Source organism: Cervus elaphus, chromosome 4 (genome assembly GCF_910594005.1).
Source record: "Cervus elaphus chromosome 4, mCerEla1.1, whole genome shotgun sequence".
Lineage (NCBI taxonomy): Eukaryota > Metazoa > Chordata > Mammalia > Artiodactyla > Cervidae > Cervus > Cervus elaphus.
Window position 1 is genome coordinate 16,614,162 of NC_057818.1, and position 26,515 is coordinate 16,640,676.

The 26,515-nt window shown below is 44.2% G+C and overlaps 1 protein-coding gene across 5 annotated transcripts in view; it reads right to left on the reverse strand.

Moving 5' to 3' along the window:
- Positions 1–23,581, reverse strand: part of MYLK3 (myosin light chain kinase 3) — a 58,592-nt gene extending 35,011 nt beyond the window's left edge. Inside the window, exons 1-3 of one of the 5 annotated variants that reach the window (XM_043898371.1) lie at positions 22,356–23,581; positions 4,644–4,734; positions 3,576–3,924 (exon numbers count right to left, since the gene is read on the reverse strand). In XM_043898371.1, coding sequence (XP_043754306.1) covers positions 3,576–3,924; positions 4,644–4,734; positions 22,356–22,439 — 524 coding nt within the window. In that variant the 5' untranslated portion in view covers positions 22,440–23,581. Of the gene's footprint in view, positions 1–3,575; positions 3,925–4,643; positions 4,735–10,566; positions 11,368–16,693; positions 17,409–17,533; positions 17,572–22,351 lie in introns of those variants that run through there. The other 4 variants (XM_043898372.1, XM_043898374.1, XM_043898370.1 and 1 more) reach the window with 4 other exon arrangements.
- Positions 23,582–26,515: the final 2,934 nt, after the last annotated feature.

Genomic DNA, 26,515 nt, shown 5'->3' on the forward strand with positions numbered 1-26,515 from the left:
AAACTGATCCCTAGCAGTGAAATTAAATTTATAATTTTTTAAAAACCCAGCAAACAAAAGTCCAGGGTTGGACAGCTTCACAGGGTAATTCTCTTTTGTATTCTATAAAAAAGAGCTAGGGCTTATCCTTCTCAAACTAGTCCAAGAAGAAGATGGAACACTTCCAAATGTATTCTATGAGGCTACCATTACAATGACACCAAAACCAGAAAAAGATACTCCATAAAAGCAAGTTATAGGGTAGTATCTTTGATGAATATAGATGTAAACATCCTCAACAAAATACTAGCAAGCTAAATTCAACAATATGTAAAAAGGATCATACACCATGATCAAGTGGGATTTATTCAAAGGACCCAAGGATGGTTCAATATTTGCAAATCAATCAATGTGATACATCATTATAACAAAAGGAAGGATAAAAATCACATGGTCATTTCAATAGATGCCTAAAAAGCATTGACAAAATTCCACATCCACATCCATTCATATATTCATGATAAAAATTATCATCAGAGTGGGTATAGAGAGAACACATCTCAACATAATAAAGGCCACTATGACAGTCTCATAGCTAATATCACACTCGATGATGAAAAGTGAAAAGCCTTTCCTCTAAATTCAGAAACAAGACAAGGACCTCACTCTTTCCACTTGTATTTAACATAGTATTGGAACTCCTAAACACAGCTATCAGACAAGAAAAGGAAATAGAAGGCATCCAAAATGGAAGAAAAGAATGTCACTATTCAACAAGAAAACTGTCACTATTTGCAATTGACATGATACTTTAAATACAAAACTCTAAAGTTTCCACCCAAAACCTATAAAAGTCGATCAATGAATTCAATACAATTGCAAGATACAAGATTAGTATACAGAAATCTGTTGATTTTCTATATGCTAATGGTGAACTATCAGAAAGGGAAAGTAAAAAATCAATCCCTTTTAAAATCATGTTTTAAAAATACCTCGGAAGAAACTTACAAGGAGATAAAAGACATTTATTCTGAAAACTATAAAACATTGATGAAGGAAATTGAAGATGATATAAAGGAATGGAAGGATATCCCATTTTGGCTTGGAAGAATTAATATTGTTAAAATAGGCATACCACCCAAAGCAATCTACAGAATTAACACAGTCTATATCAAAATACCCATGACATTTTTTACAGAATGAGAACAAATAATCCTAAAATTCATATGGAGCCACAGAAGACCTTAAGTTATCAAAATAATCTTGATTAAAAAGAACAAAGCTGGAGGAATAACCCTCCCAGTCTTCAGGCTCTATTACAAAGCTACAGTAATCAAAACAGCATAGTACTGGCACAAAAACAGAACCACAGATCAATGGCACAAAAAATAGTCCAGAAATAAGCCTATGTACTCATGGTTAATTAATCTATGACAAAGGAGGGAAGAATATACAATGGGGAAAAGACAGCCTCTTGAATAAACACTGTTGGGAAAGCTGGACTGCTATGTGCAAAAGAATCGAACTGTAGTACTTTTTCACATTGTATACAAAAATGAATTCAAAGTGTATTAAAGATCTAAATATAAGATCCCACACATAAAACTCCTGGGAAAGAATGGTTATTCAGAAAGACTGATGTAAATTATAGTAAATTTAAAAAATCTGTATTTTAAGTTAAAAGAAATAAGAGCAAAACAAACAAACAAACAAATGGGCCCTAATTAAAAGCTTTTGTCCAGCAAAGGAAACCATTGAAAAAATGAAGACAACTTACCAAATGGGAGAAAATATTTGCAGATGATATGACCAACAAGGGGTTAATATCCAAAATATACAAACAGCCTATTTGTTTATATAGACTCAATACAAAAAAACAAACAACCCAATGAAAAAAATGGTCAGAGGGCCTCCGTAGACAATTCTCCAAACGAGACATACAGATTACCAAAAAGAACATGAAAAGATGCTTAACAATGATAATTATTAGAGAAATACAAATCAAAACAACAAGATATCGCATCACACAGTCAGATCACCTATCATCAAAAAAACCTACAAATAACAGATGTTGGCAAGGATGTGGAGGAAAAGGAACAATTATACACTGTTGGTGAGAATGTAAATGGGGGCCATGATTGTGAAAAACAGTATTGAGGTTCTTCAAAAAACTAAAAATAGAACTACCACATGACACAGCAGTCCCACTCTTGGATGTGCATCCAGAAAAAACAAAACCAGCAATTTGGAAAGATACATATGCCCCCAATGTTCATAGCAGCACTATTTACAATAATTAAGATATGGAGGCACCCAAGTGTCCATCAGGAGATGAATGGATAAAGAAGATGTGGTAGATATGTACAATGGAATACTACTCTGCCATAAAAAAGAATGAAATTCTGCCTTTTGTAGCAATGTATATCAACTAGAGAATATTATGCTTAATAAAGTAAATCAGACAGAGAAAGAATTATTGTATGAAATAACTTATATATAGAATCTAAAAAAAAATAATGCAAATTAAAGATATATAGCAAAACAGAAACAGACTCAGAGAACAAACTACTGGTTGATTACCAGTGAGGAGGGTGAAGGGGGAGGTGCTCATTAGTAGTAGGGGATTAAGAGGTTCAAACTACTATGTATAAACTAGAAAAACAACAAGGATATATTGTATAACACAGGGAATTGTAGCCATTATCTTGTAGTAACTTTTAATGGGGTGTAAACTATAAAAAATCTGATCACTATGCTGTCCGCATGAGTGTATGCTCAGTCGCTCAGTTGTGTCTGACTCTATGAACTATAGCCCACTAGGCTCCTCTGTCCATGGGATTCTCCAGGTAAGATGAATGGAGTAAGTTGCCATGCCCTCTTCTAGGGAATCTTCCTGACAGAGGGATCGAACCCACATCTCCTGTGGCTCCTGCGTTGCAGGAGGGTTCTTTACCACTGAGCCACCGGGGAAGCCCCACATGCTGAATACCTGAAGCTAATATAGTATAGTAAATCAGCTATACTTCAATAATAAACAAACACCTGGATTCAGAGTCCAACTCTGAACCCCTAGCTGTGTGACCCTCGGCAACCTGACCCTGATTCCTCATCAATAAATTGAGGATACCTCCTGGGGATGTTTTGAGGGTAAAATGAGATGATGTCTGTGAAATGCTCAGCCAATGACCATCACCTGGGATGTGTTCTATGAACCCCATCTTTTAGGTGTCATTATAGCTATTACTGTTGCTGTCAGAACTGGTGATTCTCAGTCTTGTTCCACGTGGGACTCAACTGGGGAGCTTTAAAAACAAACAATGTTTGAACCTCCTTCCAGACTGAATAAATCAGAATCTCTGTTCATTTGTATCTTAAAAATTCCTTCCGGTAACTTTTATAGGTGCCAGGTAAGAACCAGTGCTCTAAGCTCCTGAAAGCAGGGCCTTGGCCTTCTCTTATCTTCCCCTTGTGAGACTAGCCAGCACTGCACACACAGTGGACATTCTGCAGGAGCAGCTGTCCCCTTGGCCACATTCTAGCCTAGGGGCTGCAGTTAATTCCCCCCTCCTTTCCCAGCTTGGAGGCACATGCCTTACCTTGGAGGTGTTTCTCCACCACTGTGAGCTGCCTTGGCTTGAGCTGGCGGTGCTGGAGTCAGCCGCATGCCCTCCACCGAGGGCCGAGGGTCAGGCCTACTGGGTGATGTTCCTCGTCCTGCACGCAATGCAGCCTCCTGGCCAGTGGGAGCCTCACTGACCCTTTCAGACACCACAGACAGTTCCAGGCCAATCCCAGGGTTCTCGCTGGATGCTCTAGGAGTTTGGACTTCCACCTCTGGGCGCACCGGAGTTGGGCCAGGAATTCCCTCTCTCTGCTCTGGTGAGGCCTCTGCCTGGGTAAGGAGGTCAGATGCTGTCCCCTCTGGCAGGTCCGCCTTCTGGCTCTCTATAGGAAAATAAGCAGGATAAATCTCTCATTTGGAGGAAACTTTCCAAAGAATATGCAGCAGGCCATTCAGTGCACCATGTTTATAACTCTAGGCTGACTGGAAATAACCCGAGTGACCATCAGGATGGAGCTGTTTGACTAAACCAGGGCCACTCAGGCATAAAAAAGGAGAAATGACTATCTCCATATGCAGCTCTGGAGTGATCTCAGGATATTCAGATGGAGAAAACAAGGCGGAGAAGTGTGTGATGTGTTTCTGTTTGTCTAAAGGGAGGCTGTCTGTGTGTATGAGCACACACATGCCTGTGTATAACCACTTATAATGTGGTCTGAAGAGACTTGACCTCAAAGGAAAGATAAGACAAAATTTTTTTTAAATGGTTACAAATGTGGGGGAGAAAATGAGATGCAGGGAACATGCATAGAAACTAGACTTAGGATAGCTTGTTTTATCAGTTCAGCTTTGGAAGCATGTAAATATTATGCAAGAAGTATAAAAGAAAATTAAACTTTAAAGAAGTCCATAAAAATTTAAAGCACAGTGAAATAAACATAGCAATACAGAGTGGAATAAACATTAAAAAAAAAAACTTCAAAAAAAGAGGAAGAAGACATTTCAGCAGTTTTTCAGTAATCACATTTGTTATGGTGGTGGTATTTTTACCCTGAAACTGTTGGGTGTGCATGTGGGATAAAGCAAATGGGGCCCTACTCACCTTCCCAAGGGCCTCTGAGCTCAGCTTGCACACCTCTGGTGCTCAGCGTGTGCTTTGGTTTTGCTTCTTTCTCTTCCACTCGTTCTCTGTTCTAAAAGAATGACCATAAAAGCTATCACTGTCATCATTGAGGCCACAAACATTTTGTTGAGCACCTACCTTGTGCTTGAAATAGAAACACTTAGGTTATTTCATGTAGTCTCACAGTAATACTAGAGGGTACGGATTACTATTGTTATTCTAGAGATAAGGACACTGAGGTTTTCCCAAGGTCACCAAGTCCTTTCAAATGGGTTCCTGTATTGCAGGTAAGGGGCAGACCTAGTCCCCTATCTAACTAGACCAGACCTCAAAATACTAGATTAGGCTTGGAAAATAAATTTGAGTCAATTTAGATTAGTCGGTCATGACTATTCCAGTGTTGACTTGGGTTGGATACTGAATCCATGCTTGTAGGCGGAGTGTCACTGTCAATGAATATCTGCCTGGGAGGTAGGTAGGTGGATCCAATGTTCTCTCTTTATAGTACAGGACCCTTGAGCTAAACTTGATGGATTTAAATCTGGTTTAACCATTTGACAAGATCCTTGACTTCTCTGCCTCTCACTTTTCTCATCTGTGAAATGCGGAGAATAGTATCTAATCACAGAGCAGTGGGAGGATTGAGGGAGTTCATTTGTAGAATTTCTTGAAGAGTTCTCCCAACACAAGGTGATTAGCTCTGGTGATTTTATCCTGTCTGAGACAGACAGAGTGGATCGTGTAGGATGCTCAGAGCCCACCCACAGAGGCTCTCAGGAGTTCTTCCCTAACTGAACGGTCCACACCAGGCCAGTGCATGCGCTGTGCTCCTGAAATCATCCAGAGCACTCAGTATTTCTGAGTGCAAGTAATTCTAGGTGCCTTGACCCTTGTTCGGTCTCCCTGGTGATTCTGAGTCTTTGACTTTATAGTACAGGACACTTGAGCCAGACTGGTAGGGTTTAAACCCCATCTAGAGTATGGCCCCCAAGATTCCTCCTGGCACATGTCACAGACCCAGGTCTGGTCTCCGCCCAGAGACTGAAGGCCCTTTCTCCTACCTTGGCCAGAGAGGCCTCAACTGGGAGCCCAGAGTCCAAAAAGAGCTAGAGTTTTATTTGGCTTGCACAGCATTTTACATCAAAATTCTAAGTTCCTTTTTGGGTTTAGAGAATTGTTCTACATTTTGATTGTGGTGGTGGTTATTAGGGTATATACATTTGTTAAACTGTGTACTTAAGATGTTCATATTTAGTTGTATATATACAGTTTATTGTATGGAAATTATACCTTAATAAAACTGATTAGAAAACATTCTAGGTTTCCAGCTTCTCTTGAAAAAAAAAAATCTGATGATCTGTCAACTCCAAGCCCACATGGCAAAATCAGCTGGAGCAATCCCTTCTAACCGGGGAACCACAATCCTTACCTCTCTTGCATGTCTCCCTGACACTAAGGATGAAGGTTAGGTTTGTTACTGAATCAGGTTCAGCTGCTTATTGCTCAAAAACCAATACTTGAGAGAGGCAAGTGTTGGTAGAAAGTTGCCTTTAATCAGAATGCCAGCAATCTGGGGAGATGGTGAACTCTCTTCCCCCAAAAACCACCTCCAAAGAATCTGCTCACCCATGAACGTTTTTAAAAGGGAAGAAAGTAACCTCAGTTAATCATTGAGATAAGGAGTCAGAGTCGTCCTCGTCCCCCACTGAATGCAGGCTTGTTGTATAGGCTGGTGGAGGCTATCTTGTTCAGTTTGTTCACAGTTAGTTACTTTGTGAGATTACGAAAGAAGAAGCTAGGGAAGAGATCTGGTTATCTGTTAGTTACTTATTCTTCATTTCAAGTTGTTTGATCTACAGAAAGAACAAACATGTTAGGCAAGGGATTGTGTGATTAAAAGATTTGAAAGGTATGCTTGGGCCAGACATGAGTAGAGCATGGAGGTGCCTGGTTTAAGTTTGGTGACAAGATAAAAGGGAGCTCCTACAGAGAGCTCTTTCTTGCCAAATGTTGCTTACAAATCCCCACTTGTCAAAACATCATTCCATTTCTTTGAAATTATGAGGGAAAATCCATCTTCTGTAACTCTTTCATGCTGACACAGGGTGCCATATTCCATTCCTTTGGGATTAGGGATCTGTCTGACTTCTGTAAATTCTTCATGCTGACATAAGACATTGTATTTTCAGAGTGAAGATGTTGACTTGAATCTGTACCATCTCTTTGCTGACAATTTTAGTTGCCTGCTTACATATTTTTGCAGAGCAAGCTATAATTATTCTAATACCCACAAAGTTATAGATTGTTATGAGCAATAGTGCTAATACCATTCTCTTGAGGCCAGTTCTTGAAATTGCCCTAGCCATAAATTCAGTACTACTCAAGATGGAGAAGTTGATGGCATGGCTGCAGTCTGGTCAACATGCAGCTGGCCTTTTCCCTCTGGTGGCAGTTATAGTGTCTGTGAAACAACTCAGGAACGTGTATCAGACACTGGGTCTGTGACTCTAGTGTCCTAATCATTAGCTGCTTGAGCCTGCTCTTTTGTGACTCAGCGAGGCCTGGGAGACTTCAGCTTTCTTACAAACAAAAGGCAGGGGGTGTGGAGCGGTCTTTGTACTTGAGGTGGGAGTGGAGGGCAGTACACAGGGTTCTGCTTGCTTCCAGGTTGGTTCCACTGATTTTCCTACCCTGTGACCTCTTCTCTCAGTCTTGTTTCCTGTTCATGTCTGTGTGATTCCAGGACAGCAAGCTTTGCCCTCTTAATGGTAACAACATAACACATGGGAACACTTAATAAGGTTGGCTATTGTCATCATGATTATCACCAGCATCATCGTGACCTGGATCCCCTGCTCTAGGGAGATCTCTCCCTGGGTCTCTTTCTACAGACTCTGTCCTGCCACCCCCATAACTGGGGAACTGGAAGCATTATCACGGCTGCCTCCTGCTTCACCTACCAGTGGAGAAAGATTCAAACAGACTGATTCAAACAGATTGTCCTTTGGCAGACCTTGTGGGGTTCAGACTATCCTCTCCCTCCCCCTGTGTTTGGTGAAGGGAGGTGCATGCACACACACACACACAAACACACAGGCAGAGATGAATTTTGACTTCAAGGCTCAATCTTTTGGTCTTGGCCTTGTTTTGATGTATTCAGAAGAAGGAGGATAAACCCCAAACACCTAGGCATCTGAGCAGTTTGACTGTGATTCTGTGCACCCTGGCTGAGCCTGACTCCGTCCATGAGAGAGCATGCAGCTTCCAGTAATAATCTGATCCATTGCTACAACCAAATGAAGTGTCACTGAGCAATCCAGACCTGAGGAGAAGCTTCATGAAGTCCTGGCAGCCAGTGCTAGGACTGCATTCAATTCCACAAATTGCAATGCCCATACTCTCCTAGGAAATACAAGAGGGTCTCCAGAAAGTCTCCACAATGCACTGTTTTCAGCATCCACAGTGTGTTTAAAAGCTGGGGCTCAGTCTCAGCTATTAACGGCCCATTTTCTGACACCGTCTGTGAGAAAGCCCTGCCAGCACACAGAAGGAAGCAGAGGTTTCTCATGGGGGTAAGGAGATGACCGCCTAACTGGGAGATTAGATCTAGCCCTGTAGAGAGCTACTGACATGTATATTAAATACAAAGACCAGAAGAGAGATCAGTCATGTTCCAGATCAATCACAGGCAAGAACTATGGCAAGAAAATAGAAAGTTCCATGGCTTTGCCTTATGCAGAAATGCCTAAATATCTGCAACACGTGAGACAGCTAACTTCACTTATGTATGAAGAATTCTTAAAAATCAAGAAAAAGACAAAAAAAAGAAAATGGAAAAGAGGGAAAATTTATGAATTAAAAAAAAAGTAACCTTAAAAACATGTAACCAATTGCCTTATTTGGATTTTAACTCAAAGAAACAAATTTTAAAAGTTAACAAATAAAACATTAGTTGATCAGGGACATTTGAACACTGGTTGGTAATATCAAGTTACTGTTTACCTTTTAGATATGAAGGGTATCATGCTAACATTTTTTAAAAGACCCCTTATGTTTTAGATATATTAGCTGAGTTGCTTATGGAAGAAACGATCCAATGTCTCAGATTTTCCTTAAAATAATCTGGAAAGAGGGAAGTGGGTGGGAAACAGCCTCTAGTTGTGGGCTGACAGGGTTCATTATACTAACCTATTTTTATTCATTTGACATTTTTTACATTAAAAAAAATTTTTAGAGAAACACATGTTTAAAGAAACAGATGTTTTCATTCGCCAGACAGACAATGAATGAAAAACTGGATAATATGCTTTGTTAGCAAAAATAGGAATGCAACAAGCATTCCCATGTTACTTAATTAGCATAACTTCTTGGAAGGTTGGTTTGGCATTATTTATTGTATAAATTTACCCTTTGGCTTAGCATTGTCACTTCTAGGAGTGTGTCATATAGATAAACTCACAATTCCATGGATAGTCACTGCATCATTATTTATAAAAGCTAAAAATGAGAAATAATGTATACAATGATATGGGACTGATTAACAAATTAAGACACATTCTTAAAAACAGAACTCTCTGCAACTTAAAAAACAAGAACAAGAACGTTTTCTAGTTATAAATATGAAACAATGCCCAAAATAATGCCCCAAAAAGCTTAAAAATAATCAAGCCCAGTACAATGTGAATAATATTTTAGTTAAAACTAAACAAAGAGGGTGGTGTGTATACCAATGTGCTTATAGATTAACAGTCTCTGTCAGGAAGGTTTCACAGGAAATAGGCTCCTATGATAGTTGGGTGAGGAGGGTTGTCCTGGGGACGGGGGGATGAGTAGGAGGGAGAATGATTTTTGCCATTGCATAAATTAGATTTATTTTCTTTTTTAAAGCTGAGGTTGGTTATCATAGTCAAGAGCAAAAGGTCATATCTTTGCTACGGGCTTGACTCTAAGGGGAGGTGCAGAAAACAGAGAGCTGGGGCGGGAGGGGTCAGCTGTGGAGAAGCTGCAGGGCGGGAGGGAAAGGGGTCTGCAAAGCAAATTCTGGCCTGGCTGGAGGTGGCCTGGCTGGGGGCGGGAAGGAAGGAAAGTCCTGCAGCCTTGCTCCGGAAAGCCTCAGTCACTGACACAGAGTCAAGCTCAGATTCCATGAGGGGGAAGGCTGCAAAGATCTGAAAGGGTAGCTCCAGGCCAACATCTGCGAGTTGCTAGGTGGCTGACCCTTAGCTGTTCCCAAACAGAGTGTTGCCTCTACACACCTCACACACATGCACATACAAACACCCCGCACCCCAGCCAAGCGTCCTTTAGCCAGTGGATCTGATTATGCAACCCTTGGGAACAGCCGCTCCCAGAAATGCCACACTCCACCCCCAGGCTCTGGCTCCAGCCTGTGTCCCCCATGGGTCACTGTCAACACTCATCTCCCCACAGGCAGCTGCATGCTCCGCCCACTCGGGGACAGAGCACAAGGTTGGGGACAGGAAGGGGGGGTCCGGGTTTCTGAAGGGGGGGCTCTGTCAGGGTAAACTGAGTGCTCCCCATCTCTCTCCCACCCCAGGTGTAAGGAGAGAAGTCCCTGGGATGTCAGAGAAGTGTAACTGCCCTCCTCTCCCTAGTGGCTTATTTGCCCCCCACTTCTAGGTGCCCCGCACTGCCCAGGGCCCCACAGTCTTCACCAGGGCACAAGGGAGAAACCCAACTGTCCTGCCCTGTCTGGAAATCCACTGATGGCCTTTAAGCTTCTACCTCTCCTTTTTCCCATCAACAGGTCATGCAGGAGACACTAGAGAAGACAACAGCCCTCCCGCTCTCCGAAGACTAGCTTCCTGTCTGGGTAACCCACCAGGGCCCCAAGCCTCCCTTCCAGCCAGAAGGGCACCGGGGCACAGAAGCAGGAACCAACCTCCTCCGGGACGTCGGCCAGGCTTCCCTTCCTCCAGGGGACACTCCCTTGCATGATGAAGTCCACCACCTTCGAGTTTTGGAGCACGGCCCCCACCAAAGCTATGGCCTTGTCCACGGCCATCACCATCCGGAAGAGGGCTTCAAGCCTGGCGCCCTGCTGGGCAGCATCCTGCCTGCCGGCCCGCACCAGCTCCAGAACCTCCGGCCACCCAGCCTGAGCGTCAGACGGTGGAGAGCGGTCGGCCCCAGCCGGGCCCAGACCGCGGGAGGCCTCTAGCCGGTGCAGGCCTTGCTCCAGGTGGCCCATGCCTTGGTACACGCACTGCAGTTTCTCCGTGACGTCTTCTTGGAAATGTAACAGTTTGTCAACCTTCTCATTCAGCAAGTTGAGCTTTTTGTCCATGCTGGTTAAGCAGGCCTTGCCCAGCCCCGGCAGCCCCTGGGGCCCCAAACTCTCCTTAGGGGCTCCTGACATCCTGATGAAGACTCTCCAAGGGTGAAGATTCAGAAGAGCCACAGACCTCTGGCTTTCACTTGGGCAGTGGCGTCTGGAAGTTCATTGTTCCCTAGCTAGGGACTGCCTGGGGTTTTCAGGGAGTCCAGAGGACCAGGCTCTCCGCGAGCCGTTGCCTTGCTTATCTCCCACTCTGCCGTGGCCATGAGTGACAGGCTGGGCCTGGCCCAGGCCCTTCTCCTCGGGGCCCCTTTGACATCATTTAACATTCCTCTCTGAGAGGCTGCTGATGGGCAAATATTTTAAGAATCTGCCCAGGACAGGCAGGCTTTCATGTAGCTGAAACTAAAGGTTAGAAGAAAAGGAATCCTTTAGGTAACGTCCTGAAAGCCGGACTCTACAAGGGGGCCTCAGGAACACCAGGGCAGAGTAAGGGCTTAAGAGACCCAAAGCACTGAGGAGTACATGGCTCCCACCCAAACCACATACACACCCAATTCACAATAAGAAGCAAGACCAAAACAGGAATAAATGTGAGGCCATTTAACAGAGTTCTGATTTTTGTCATGATGGAAAAATTTGATTCTTTTGCAAATTAAAAACAAAATTTTGTTGCCCCTGCTTTGCTGATACTTCAAAGGTGTTTAGGCTGCTGTAGAGGTGAGTGTACACGTTCCCCTCCACCCCAACATGGGGCCCCCAGTCACTAATCACTTGTACCTAAAAATAGAAGTGAGGGACTAGCAAGGGCCTAGGTTACTCCCCAAGCGTCATCCTGCAGGCCATGTTCCTTGCAGAGCCCTCTGGGGACAATTTGCCAGCCACCCCTTTCTCCCCCAAGGATGACTACACAGGCATCAGGCATTCAGTCTGTAAACTGAAAAACTGAAGCTGACACAGTAGGGCCTTAGAGAGCAAGGGGACCCGTGTTTCCTGTGGTTTCCAAATGTTTTAGCATCAGAAACCCTTGGTTAAAATGGAACATTCACAGAAACATCAACAATACAGCAGGTAAAAGGACACGCTCAAGCTGACACTAAGGTGGGGTGCAAGGGGGCACCATAGTGCCTGAGGCTGCCGTGGAGCAGTCCACCAGCCCCACTTGCCTCCAGGTCCTCGTAGAGAGAAAGCAGGGCCAGAGAGGGACTCTGTCCAAGGTGGCCCCGGGCGTACAACCTCCTGAGGACAGCGTGTCTCTGGTGAAGGCCGGCACCAGGGAGGTGAGTGTTAGCATCCCCTTAACCTCCCTCCTTCTGAATGAAAGCAACTATGAGAATAAATTCGACCTGGAACTCTGACATCTAAAAGTGCCTTGGGATCATCTTGCTGTCTGAAGCTACAGGTGAGTGGTAAACGCAGTGTGCATCCTGACCACAAACCCCTCGCCACCCCCCTCTGTCAGGACAACTGCCCTTAGCAGCCCATATAGAAATCCAGACCCGTTTCTGGAAGCACAGACCAGGTGTCATTGGTGGAAGGGCCCAGAGCATGCTCCAAAGAGCACTGGTCTGCTACATTTACTGTGATTTAAAACACACAGATAAACTCTCCTTGGAAAAAGAAATTTGGGGCACCCTGGGCACACTGCTGGGGATTCACTGTGTACCTCAGCAGCACTCATCTGCCACAGGAAGAAATCAGCATCCGACCAGGGACTCACTCCTTCCCCGCACTTCCTGCTGAACACTTCCCTGTGGAACTGCGGTTCCCTGGATCCAATCTTGGGAAATGTCCGCCGAGAGAAAGCTCTGGAAGTCTAACACTCAGCACAGTGTCCTTCAGTAGGTCCTGCTAATCTTTGTGAAAGGAAGTCCCCACAGTCTAAAGAGACAGATGCCGTCTCTGGGAGACCGTTCCTACCAATGCTTGGCACAGGCTGCTTCACTATGACCGCTGCTCAAGAGATCTCAGAGCAGCCTGCTTCCAGGCAAGTCCTGGGTTAATAAAATCTGGAAAGATATTTTGAAAGTCTAGGTGAACACAATGGTCACAAGTAAGTGTCCCAGACACCTATTTATATCAAAAGTTAATTATTCAAATTGCAAAAGGATTTGCCCCTGGTCTCCCTTAAGTGACAAGTAATTGCAAGTCAGTGGGTTTACTGTTCCAGAACTACTTTGAAGGCCCCTGAGCCCAGAACAGCACCCCTTTGGCTTGCCATGATCCCCAGTGCACCAATGTGCCTGGGATGTAGGTATTCAAGGCAACTATATAGAAGGAATGAGCTAAGGAGGCTCCAATAGGAGCAGGGAGCTGGGCTGATCCCCGGGAGAATGTGGAAGGAGGAGGCTGCTGCTGGGGTTTCCCAGAACAATCAAATGAGCAGAGGGCAGGAAGCCCTGACAATTCCCAGAAGTAAACTCTAGGACCCTCTGGGAGAAAGCTCAGAATATGCCAACAGGACAAGTTCTTAGGCCTCCTTGATGAACAGGACCAACTGTGAAGCCCTTTCATTTCTCAGCCTCCAGGAGAAATGAGTTTATGAGCACATCGGTTTTCTGAGGGCTGGTGCATGGCTTCTCTCCAGCTGCCTGAGTTAGAGGGCACAGCAAGAGCCACGGGCAATTCTTTTGGGGCCATGGTGCCTGCCCAGAGGACGCGGGGAGGCATTTCACCCACCAAGTCAAGAGAACGCAGGCCAGAGAAGAGGCAGCCAAGCTGGATAGTTACAGAGTAGCAAGTGCAGTGACACCTCATCTCTCCTGGGTGAGGACTGGCAGCTGATCCACTCCCAGAAAAGCACATGTAGACCTCTGTTTGCCGGAGGCTGTGGCCAGTGTGCACTGAACCCCAAGAGTCTTCCAATGTCTTTATGGTGATAGCCAGCTTTTCCTGAAGAACTTTAGAGAAGCTTGTGGACCCTGAGATCCCAGTTGGAGGAAGAGAGGAGCAGAAACTCAAGGCTGAGGAGTCCATTCAAAGCTGTGATTCTCCTCCTGCCCTACCTTCCCTGCAGATCACAGATCCGTTTCTGGAGATGCAGCAGTCCACAATATAACAGTACTATGCTCTGGGGATCATCTGATCCTCAACAAAGCCAAGCGATCAACAAGCCTCAACCCACCACCCAGGTTTCTGCGCCTTATTCTGAAATGTGCACAGAAAGAAAGGATCACTAGGTATTCAAAGAAAGCTCCCAAGATAAAAAGGGGTGCCCCAAAACAAATAAACAGAAATATAATCGTGGCAGAAACAGGGAAAAAAGAAACAGAAGAAAGTTTCAAAAAAGGCTCTCATTAGTAACCACAGAAAAGTGTGAAAGACTCTTCCATCCATTAAAAAAGAAGAGGGTATCATGGAAAAAGAACAAGCATGGAATAAAAGAGAGGCCTTGGGAATTACAAATATGAATGTTAACATTTAAAAATCCAATACAAGGATAAGAAGATATTATCTTATCTGGAATAAGATAATATTCCAGAAAACAGAACTGGAAGTTGAAGATGTGTACATTAGGAGAAAAAAGAGAGACAGTGTATTAAGCTCATCCTACATCTAATTAGCTGGAGTTCAGGTGGAGAAAGGAAAGAAAGAGGAAAGGAATTTATCAAAGAAATCCTACAGGCATTATGAAATATAACAGAGTTAAAGACATGTAAAATGTTAAGAGTATGGGGCTAGGGTCAGATGACCAGGATTTAACTCCTGCCTCTGCCCGTTATTAGGCAGAATCGTGGGCCAGTTTATTTAACCTCTCTCAGTCTGTATTTCCTGGAGTGTAACATAATAACAATGCACATGCTTCATGGAGTTGTCAGGAGGGTCACTTGAGAATGCTTGCGAGGCGCCTGGAATAAAGTTTGGCACACAGTGAGCACTCAGATGTTAGCCATCAGTATGATGCCGGCCACGGGGCAAAAGGGGAACAAAAGGAATCAGAGTCTCCAAGAAAATCAGAGACCAGGAAAGAATGAAATCAAAATACACGATTACAGGGAGACTGGCATGGAGTTCTGTGATGACCTAGAGGGGTGGGATGGGAGCAGGGGAGGGAGGCTAAAGAGAGAAGGATTATATATATAATTATGACTGATTTGCACGGTTGTACAGCAAAAAGCAACACAGCATTGTAAAGCAATATCTTCCAACTAAAAAATTAAAAAAAAAATTTCTAAGCACATGATTGAATTTTCAATGAATAATATTTATATAAGAGCCTGGATAGTTCAGTTGGTAGAGCATCAGACTTTTGGGCTTCCCTGGTAGCTCAGCTGGTAAAGAATCCTCCTACAATGCAGGAGACCCCTGTTGGATTCCTGGGTTGGGAAGATCCCCTGGAGAAGAGAATGGCAATTCTCTCCAGTATTCTTGGGTTTTCCTGGTGGCTCAGATGGTAAAGAATCTGCCTGCAATGTGGGAGACCTGGGTTCAACTCCTGGGTTGGGAAGATCCCCTAGAGAGAGCATGACAACCCAATCCAGTATTCTTGCCTGGAGAATCCCCATGGACAGAGGAGCCTGGCGGGCTACAGTCCATGGGGTCACAAAGAGTCAGACAGCTGCTAAGCACAGCACACACATTATAATGTTCATTATATACAAATATATATATTATGCCATAATAAAGTAAATATTGCATTAAGTTAAAGCAGTGATATATAATATTATGAGAGTTGCAAAGGGAAAATGGAGAGAGCTAAATCTTCATTTCTCTTAAAAGGAAATCCATAAATAATGAACAAAATTGATGAGGAAAGAATTGGAGGCAAATACCAGAAAGAACTGCTCAAAGACTTCATTGTGTTTGCTGCTGGGAAGCAGGATGGAAAGTAGGTTTTGCAGAGCTCACAGGTACAACATCTTGGGGAGGCCAACATGTGGTAGAATTTGCACGTTTGTGGACGTATAACAACTGTGGCAGCACAAGGCAGGGAAGGGTCTTGTTCTAATAAAATCAAATAAGACAATTTTCTGTGAGATGGAGGCCACATATCTTGAGGAAAGGTGTACTACCTACTTGTGTAGGTAAGTACACCTAAGTGCCCTTAAGGGCCAGCTGGAACTTACTTAACCTCTGTGAACACAGTGTTCCTCATTTGTAAAAGGGGCTCATAACAGCGCAATAGCCTCAGGGCTATTTGAGTATTCAGATAAGCAAAACACTCAGCCCAGCCCTTGGCACACAGTAAGGACATGAAAACAGTAGAGATCGGAACTCACCACCCCTCACCACGCCCATCCCACCCCAGACGGACAGCCTACGAGCACCGCAGCGTACTCAGTCACCTCATTGTGGGGCGGGGGCAGGGGACCAGGGTGTGTCTTCCCAAACCTAAATCAGCTCCCCCAGCCACCTGACCTCCCCCGAGGCCACCACTCCGCATGCACCACTCATGATGTGCAACCAGAAAGTGCAAACACATCCTCCACGAAGCTGCACTTACTCCCGAAAGGAAACCAGAGATGAAACAGAACCTCAGAAAGCCTCGCAGGGTTCAACGTGGACAACTTCGGGGTTAGCTGCCCGTTGGCCTTGTCTGCCCACTATGTCAGGAAAGGCCTGTGTTGACCACCCCCAGGCTGTACTCATCAACCAAAAGTTTCTGCTGATGGAGTTTCTTGGTCCAAGAGGACTCAGATCTGGGCGACAATTGTCACTGAGGCTCCCTTTGTCCTGTGAACCTAATAATTGTTATTTGGGTTCCTACTTCAAAGCAGACCGGCCTGCTTACCGCAAGTATCTGGGTGTAATTCGATGCCCGCTGCTGGCCTCTGGCGCTGGGACTGCGAAGTGCCGGAGTGAGCACAGTCCTGTCCTGCTGCTGCGGCCGTGCCAGCCCACTGTTTACTCTGCTTGGAGATGCCCGACTGCCCGGAGCCCAGGGAACGAGGTGGGCTGGCCAGGATGGCTTCTCTAGAACTCGGGCTGCAGCGATAAGCCTGGCATTTCCGCTTATCTCTGAGCCTGCCCCGGGCCCCAGAGGCATCCAGAGGCTTCACTTGGTTATCTGCTTTGCTAGGCGGTATCTGCCTTCCCGGGGGCCTACTTCCTGCATCACTTAGCTGAGTGTCCAGTGTGAAAGAAACACTGTGTGGTCCAACAACAGAAAAAAGAAGGGATTGAGTCCTCAGACAGAGCTGACCTGAGTTCAAAACCCAGAACCCGGGTGCAGGGGCCAGAAGAAGAGCTAAGGCTCCTTGCCTTCGGGCAGCCCTCCAGGACAGAGCAAAGCCCTGGACAGCAATAGAACAGGTTGCTTTTCTTCATGGGAGCGGCTTGCATCCAAGCTGGGAGGGATCAGTTATTGCCTCTTCAAGTAAAACTACTTAAGAAGCAATGAAGATATCTGGAGCCCCAAAGACTGGGACATGCTGCAGTGAAGAGAAGGCCATGAGCTGTGGCTTCTGCTGAATGAGATGCCTGCTCCAACTCAGCTGTTACCCTCAGGGAGACTCCTTGGACAGATTTTCCCAGAGTGCTCTGGGAGAGGCCAAACCCTCCACATGCCCTGGCATGCATCCGCAGACAGACATACAGATATACACATATATCACTCCAGGGCCCAACTCACCTGGCCTGACTGACAGGAATCAGAGTAGGGGGTGCAGGCTTTTGATATTTAGCTTGCTTTCTTGAACCTGACCATGGGCAGATTCTGTACTAAGTACTTTAACTGCAAATGTCTTATTTAGACTTTGCTACAACCCTATAGTGTGGGTTTCCCAGGTGGTTCAGTGGTAAAGAATCCTGCCAATGCAGGAGACTCGGAGACTTGGGTCCAATTCCTGGATCTGGAAGAGCTCCTGGAGAAGGAAATGGCAACCCACTCCAGTATTCTTGTCTGGAAAATCCCATGGACAGAGGAATCTGGTAGACTACAGTCCTCAGGGTTGCAGAGTCAGACACAACTGAGGGACTGAGAAGGCATGCACAACCCTATAGGGTAGATTACTATTTATCACCCCATTTTACAGAGGGGGATCAACCTAAAGAACTTATGGGGCTCACCCAAGGCCACACAGTCAGAAAACAGTGGAGCCAGAATTGCAACTGAGGTTGATAACTCACACCACGCTGCCACCTTCAGAGACAGGAGGAACTTCAGAGACTGTAAGGGTCAACCCCATCATTTTGTAGATGGAGAGTCTGAGATCTGGGGAGGAGAAGGGACTTTTTAAAGGCCACTGAGTAAGTCAAAGGTAAAGACTGGACCAAACTGTTGCCCTCAGAGTGACCATGGAAATCTCCACCCTGCTTTCTGGATTTGAGAAGGGTGTGTGTGTCATGAAATTGGCCTCTGCCCACAGGCTCATCCCTGACAATTGTCTGAGGAGATGGGGCGGGGGGTGCAGGGAGTGGGCACAGGGTAGGGGCCCCTAGATATTACAATGGTTACTTATTCTTTTGTAGAAAATCGTCTACTGCTTATCTCATCTGGCTACCCAGAAAGATACCAAAAGTCCTGCCAGGATGAGTCCAGGAATTGCACTTAGGAATGAAACCAGAGGCAAGTTGGGCTCTCTGAAGAAGCAGAGAGGGAAATGACAGCTTTGTGACAGGCCTGGGCCTCAGGGACCCTCCTTGCTAGCTCTCAGGTGGCTGGTGGGTTTGCTTCCAGGATCTCACTGTCTTCTGTAGGCAGCATTTCTACCTCTGGTTGAAGCTTTTCATTTTGTCAATTCCTTTCTCACATGGCTAGTCAAAATTGTTCCCAGCCAAGCACGGTCAGATGGAAGCAGCCTGAAAATATCAGAGAAGAACAGAAAGGACCCTCATAAATCAAATCCACACTAGCAGCTATTCATTCATTCAACATGTCCAGAGCAACACTTACTAGGAAATAATAAAAGCACTATTATTTATCAAGCATTCCTATGTGTCAGGCACTGTGCTATATTGTCACATAAATTACTTTGGCCCCTACAACAATTCTAAGAGAAAGAAACTATATCCCCATTTCACAGGTGAGTAAACTGAGGCTTGGGATGACAAAGTCACTTTCCAAAGTTAGTGTTCAGTTCAGTTCAGTTGCTCAGTCATGTCTGACTCTTTGTGACCCTATGGACTGTAGCATGCCAGGCTTCCATGTCCATCACCAACTCCTGGAGCTTACTCAAACTCATGTCCATCGAGTCGGTGATGCAATCCAACCATCTCATCCTCTGTCGTCCCCTTCTCCTCCCACCTTCAATCTTTCCCAGTATCAGGGTCTTTTCAAGTGAGTCAGTTCTTCGCATCAGGTGGCCAAAGTATTGGAGTCTCAGCTTCAGCATCAGTCCTTCCAATGAATATTCAGGACCAGTTTCCTTTAGGATGGACTGGTTGGATCTCCTTGCAGTCGAATGGACTCTCGAGTCTTCTCCAACACCACAGTTCAAAAGCATCAATTCTTCGGCGCTCAGCTTTCTTTATAGTCCAACTCTCACATCCGTACACGACTACTGGAAAAACCATATCTTGGACTAGACAGACTTTTGTTGTAAGTCTGTGTAAGACCCTGTATATCAATGCAGGCAGCCAAACTCCCGAGTCTGCTTACAGCTGAAGGAGTCTAATTGAAACATCTTGTCTAGAACCCAATTTTCTTTGGGGGGGGTGCTGCATTTTCAACCGCCACTTTAAAAACACAATTATATTTGCAAGTTGGAGCTAGGCCAGTAAGTTTCATGCCAACATTTTGTACTGCCTGTCGGCTCATACTGGTAAGGTGTCCCCACCTGCAAAGTGCTTTGACATGTGCTCACACTTACACTCATCTAAGTTGCATGGACTATGATTCTTATTTTCCTCAAGAAGAGACTGAGGGTCCCAGGGAGAGTCAGTGCAGAGCTGGCCATGGCCCCAGGGCCTGTGTTCACTATAGTAGATAGGGTTTCTGGCCACACACACACACACACACACACTCACTCTGAGACCCCTAACACACCTGGCTTGACAGGAATCAGAGAAAGAGTTGCAGGCTTTTTATATTAGCCCCAAGCCTGACCATGGCAGACATTGTGCTAAGCACTTTAACAGCAATATTTTATTTAAACCCTTTATTGTGCTGATACCTGTGAGCTCAGATCTCTGCTGTGCCATGGGAAACTCAGAAAGTCTGGGTGGGAGCAAGGTTAACACACTGGAACAACAGAGAAGATGGGACAGCCGCTAACTGCTGGGTGTGAAGGATGTGGGTGGGATAGGGCAAAATCATGTGATGTACCAGCATTTCCAGGCCTCCCATATCTGATAAAAAAAAAAAGCCCATCTTCATCTGCTCAAATTCTCAGCCCTCAATCTATCCCAACCCTCTGAGGAGAGCTTGGTCTCAGGAATTTTCCTGTCAAATCTAAAGAATGGGTAGAATCTGAGTCTGGAGGAGAGAATTTGGTGAGGTGGGTAGCAAAGCACCAAGAAGGGGAAGGAGAGAGGGGGCTAGACAGACCGGGAGCAGGGTTTGGTGTTGGGGAGCAGCAGAAATGAGGCAGCCCCCTGATGCAAGAGAATGTGTGAGAGAAGAAGGGAGGTTTGGAAAACTCTGTGCTGCTGCCTGTTGAAAGGGTACTGGGAGTTGTAAGCAGGGATGGCAGCGTGGCCTGCCTTCCTTGGCCCAAAGTCTCTGCAGAAACTTGGTTACTTGATGTCAACCAATTCAGAGTGTAAGTGGGAGGTAAAGAAATTGGAAACAAATTTTAGCAAAGTGAAAGGACTTCTTGGTGGAAGCAGGACTTGAGCAGAGCCTTGAAGGATGGGTGAGATTCAGGCAGGCCAGGGAACGGTGAGGGCACGAAGGGAACAAAGCTCCAGAGCGAGTCTGGCAGATGGGAGTGACAGGGCACATACTGGCCTTGGGCCACGAGGTGTCAATGGAGGCCCAGATGATTCAGCAGGCAGGACTCTTAAGAAAGTGGACCTGGAAAGTCAAGCAGAGACATTTAGACCCAAAGGAGCAAGATAAAAGGACAGTAATCCTGTGGAATGTTTTTAGGTGGGAAATAACATGGTAAAATTAGTGTCTAAGACTGGGCAGAATGATTACCTAGAGGTAGGAGGGACTGACTCAGAGGGGACACAGAGCCACTTCTGGGATGTTGGAGATGTTTTATATCCTGGGTGGTGGTTACACTGGTTCATGTATATGTGCATATAGGTCTGCAGTATTCAATTCAAAAGGCTATAAGATTTGTGCATTGTGCTGCATGCCTGATCAAGTTCTGTTAGTATGGAAAAAAAGGGAGGAAGAGGGAACCAGTGGATCTGATGGAATGTAAATGGATCGGGAGGGCACAGGATCATCGTCCACACAGAAACTAAAATCAGTAAGTGTTTACCAGTTCCGGGATGTGTGCTGTTGCCAAAACACATTAGCGCTAAGGAAGTGGAGTGACATCTGAGAGAACAAGTCTTTGAAACTTCTTTCATAAATGCTGACTGATGCTCTGAGGCCCTCATTCCACCCTGGACCCCCACCGCCATGCCTGCAACCAAAGTAGGACCCCTCCTCACTGTGGGCCAGACACTCTGAGGATCTATGGTGTTCCTCCCAGATCCAATAGGGGAAGGTTTCACCCCAAAAGCAGGTTACAAAACAGCCAAGTACAGACATTAGAATCCCATTTTTGTTTAAAATATACATATATGCCAACATGGTTAATTCTGTATCAGAGAATTGCAAACAATCTTTCTTTTTTATATTTCATTTATATAATTATCTAACTTTTAAGTGTATTATTTGTGTTATTTTTTTCTGTAATAGTCATGATTCATCTGGACCCACAGGAATTATTCTAGACAACAGTATGCACAAGAGAGAGGTTAATTCACCAAGAACAGACTCCCCCAGGAACCCAGCTGACAGAAAACAACATTTAATAACCTTATAGGGAGGTCAGAGGTCGATTGCTTAACCTTAAATGAACAAAACAAATGTATATGTAACAGACTCAGGACTCCTCAGAAACAGTAAACCCTCAGGGATAGAGAAAGGCTTCCTCTTTGTACTTTGTTTTTTAAAAAGATTTTTGCCCCCTTCCAATTTGGAAACAAACATTCCAGACTACACATGCAACTCATTAAACTATACAGTAGAATTAATTTGGGAATTTTTTTAGAACAAAGTTGGCAAACATCTGCAAACAATCAAGTACAGCATTCTCAAATGATTTGAGCCTTAAGTACGACTAATCACAGCAATGTTTGAAAATAAAATAGATTTGAAGTCTGAATTACACATGTAATTCCCCGATAGCTGCACAAAACCAAAGACAAATCCATGCACTTAAGATTGTTAGTTTTTACTATTGTTTGTTTTCAGTCAGACTCTAAATGTGTTTTCTAGAGGGTCTGCATGCCCTTAAAGCACCTGCTGAAAACATACACACACAATAAGTTTACCATCTGCACTTACATACCACCTTCCATCCATGGATTCCGAGTGGTCTATCAGAAATGTTGTTTTCATAAGTCCCCTGTGAGATGCGTATTGTTCCCTCCATCTTACATGCAGATAAACCTAAACATGGGGGCAGTTAAGTGGCTTGTCAACAGTCATAACCCAAGACAAAATCCATGCAAGCCATTCTCTTGTCTCCCTTCCTCTGCTGACTGTGCCTTTGAGCTTTCTTGTTGGCCCCGGTTTAAATCATGCACGCAGACCATTGTTTCCCTGGTGATGGAGGTGGCATTCTATTTCCTGCCCTGAATCTGGCCTGGGGCCCTAGCGGCACCGCATTTAGCCACAAGTGCATCAGCCATGCGTGAGTGGGGACAGCTTGGCTCCTTGGAAACCTAAGTGGCATGTGTCAGCTGGCACCAGCCTGCAGAGAGCCACTCCAGGCCACCCTGCTAACTCCTCCATCACTAGCCCAGAGCAACCCATAATGAAGGCAATGACGTCTCTCTGGGAGCTGGATGAACAAATGGGAACAGCTCAAAGGCAAACTCTCTGGCCCAGCTCCTGTCCAGCCCTCAGAGAGAAATAATCCTTACAAGCCTGGGAACCAAGTCCCTAGACCAGTCCAGCCCTCCCTCTGTTCATTCCTATGGACAAAGTGTCATGGTCACAGATTACATTCCTGATAGGCAACTGAATTTACACTTCCAGTCTCCAGTTGCAGTGTTTATTTTTATGGTCCATTAATTAATGTGTCCTGGAATGACCATTCAGAATCACCTCTAGAAAAATAAGAAAGTCACCGGGGCATCTACCAGGTAATAAGAGTTATCACCTGAAAAGGGTTTCTCTGATGATTGCAGTCACTCTTAGAAATTAGGGGTGGAGATTTTTTTGTGTGTGAACTCTGTCATTTGGCCAAAAAAATGCTATATATTGTCTTTTAAAATCAATTTTAACTTCTTCATTAACCTTACTGGATGGTTGGGTGCGTTTATGAACCAGAGGCTGGGTTAACTGCCCCTCCTCCTTGTGTGTTCTCAAAGCCCTGCAAACGTCTTCCTATCAGATCCTAAAAGCGGTAATAGTTCTGTCAAGCATTCACCTTGTGCAAGGAAAAGCTAGCACTGTACATTTTTTAAATTCTAAGTATTACCATTAATATTCTCATTTACATAAGGAAACTGGCCTGGAGAGGTCACAAAGTCACCTGTGATTGCCATAAAAAATCACCACAAACTTAATGGCTTAAAACAACAGAAACTTATTCTCTCACAGTTCTGGAGGCCAGAAGTCTGAAACTGATATCACTGGGCCAAACCAAGGTGTCAGCAGGGCCATGCTTTCTCCAGAGGCTCCAGGAGAAAATCAGTCCTTCCCCCCCACCAAAAAAAGAAAATCAGTCCTTCCCTTCCTAGCTTCTGGTAGCAGCTGGCATTTCTTGGTTTCTGGTTGATCACTGCACTCTGCTTCCATGATCACACTGTTTTCCCAATTGTTCTGTGCAGTCAGATCCCCTGCCCCCCTTGCATGATGATCTATGTGACTGTGTTTAGGTCTCACCTGGATAATCCAAGATAATCTTCCCATCTTGAGGTTCTTAATCACATTTGCAAAGTCCTTTTTCACCATAAAAAATAACATTTACAGGTTCCAGAGATGAGGATGTGAATACCTTTAGGGGGGGCCATCATCCACCCTCCCAGCGAGGTTTCTCTTCTCACCCAGTCACGAGGGTTCACTGGCTGAGTGGTGAATGTGCAGCACAGAGGCCAGAGCTCAAGCTTTGGTGTTAGGCAGACCCAGGTTTGAAGCTTAGCTCTACCACTTACTGTCTGACTTTTAAACAAGTACCTTAACCTCTCTAAATCTAATGTGTGGGACTATTTTGAGGATTAAATGAGATAATGAAAATGAAATGCATATAACAGCGCCTAACATAGCTTAGTGCTCAATGAATTTGTTACAAGCACAGTGTAAGCTGGAGTTGTGATCCAACCTTACAAAGAGGCGACCAGTGAGCACAGATTTCTACAGATGAAGAAATGTGAAAGTGGGAAGTGGAGGGAATGGGGGTGTATAGGGGTATCATTCTGCCACAGAGTCAAAAGTGTGTATTTTTTGTCATAGATATTCTTATACACTGTTATAAAGAGGATTCATCTGAAAATTAACACTGATTATTTTTTTTGAGGTTAAACTGATTCCAATTTCACGACCTATAACAAAAAGAACAAGGAATAAATCAAGAACTTAAAACATGGTGAATAAACCAGAAAAATAGGCAGGGAATAGTAGGAAAAGAACAGTAGGAAAAAAATAAGGATATTTTAAGCCTGGACATTTGTTATTAGTACGTTTGAGAGACGACATTCAAGCTGATTTGCCTTCTTAACTGTGAGCAAAATAACTGTGATTTGATTTTGTTCCATTCACTACCTGAGGTAGGATAATATGAATTTTAATAAAGAAGTTTTAGCACTGTACCTCTAAATATTATCACATGTTATGATCTGTTCAATTTGCTATATTTCATCCAGTCACATTTTTTTTCAGTTTAATTCACTGGGATTCTTTACAGTTATGACAGTGTGAGTGGAAAGCATGCTAAGGGTCAAAGAAACAGGAAAGTAATAGATTTTGCCTTTTGGAAAAAAAACAAAACTGCAGACTCCTTAAATGGCAACCAGTAGAGGAAATAATGATTGCTGTACATCTACCATGAAAAGCTAGCCAAGACATATGGCCGAGTCAATATTCACAAAACAACATATGAAACTTGATCCTATCTAAATAAAAAGTACAAACAGCCTGATAACCAGACACATACAGATATACAAATACATTAGCAATAGTCAAGGATACATAGCCAGTAACTAACAGCAGCTGCTTCCCGGGGAAAGAGCAGAACTGTGTTGGGGAAAAAAAATAAGGGAAAAGTCAAATTCTCTTTATAATCCACATGTTTCTGTATTTGCATTTCTATAAGAAGCATGTTTTTATATATTACTTGTATACTTTTTTAACTTATAAAAAATTATTTGCTTATTTTAATGGACCATTACATTAATTTACAGTTCTCTTGCTAGAAATATTACTTGCAGGATAACGAACAGTAAATGTGTATTGTTGTTTTTTATTAATGAACCAGACATGCTCTCTCTGCCTTGGCTTTTTGTACAAAAGGAACAGAAGTACACAAAGGAATAAACTCGTATCTAATGGAGAACAGAGTAAGGAGGTATCACTTGGGGATGAGACAGCTGGCATATATCTGGAAGCCAGAAAGTTGACAGAAGAGGGCTTACAGGTAAAGGATGCCTTAGACGGCCAGCCCAGGACAAGCTATGAGGGTTGCAGAGAATGGCTGCCAGTCAGCCCAGGGAACCCGGCAAGCTCTGAAGGTGGATCAACTGTACCCACCTGCTTTTCTCCACCATCCACTTCCACCCTCCCGTCCCTCCCTCACATGTAGTAAGTACAGGCAACTGGCCTTTACCCTCAAGCAAAAGTAAACAAGCCCCAGACAGCTCTTCTCTAAACAGATTAGACAGTTCTCCACACTGGAGATCTACGGATTTCAGTCATCAGCTTTATGTCTCACAGTAAAGTTCTCATTCTGGCCATCAGGCAAGCTCAGCCTAAAAAGGACCTTCCACTCAACTCTCCCACCTCATGTCCAGAGCACCCAGTCAGAATTATCCGTGGAGAGATGTCACCCCACTTACGTGGACCTTCTTTCTTAAATATGAGCAGGTAAGCAAAGATCACCAAAATAACGGCAGATCCAGCAGCTAGAGAGGGAAAGATCAAGATATATAAATGTGAAAAACAAATTCTGGTGGGAAAAAAAATAATCAGGGAATAGAATAAAAGCTGACTCAAGAGAGTTAAGAAAGATTTTTATAAAAACATAAGATTTTAAAAAGAATAATTAGAGAAGCAATTAGAGATTTAAAATGTGATAACAGAAATAAAATGTTCACAAATTGCAATATAAAAGGGAGGAAATCTCCTACAGCATAGGATGAAAAGAGAGAAATGTGAAAGAACAGATGAAATCCAAAAGCCTAATGTTCAGTAAATGGTGTCCCAGGAAAAGAGAATAGAGAAAAGGTTGGGAGTAGGGGTAGGGGAGACTAGTGAACTCCAGCCATTTCCCTATCTTGGCATTACTTA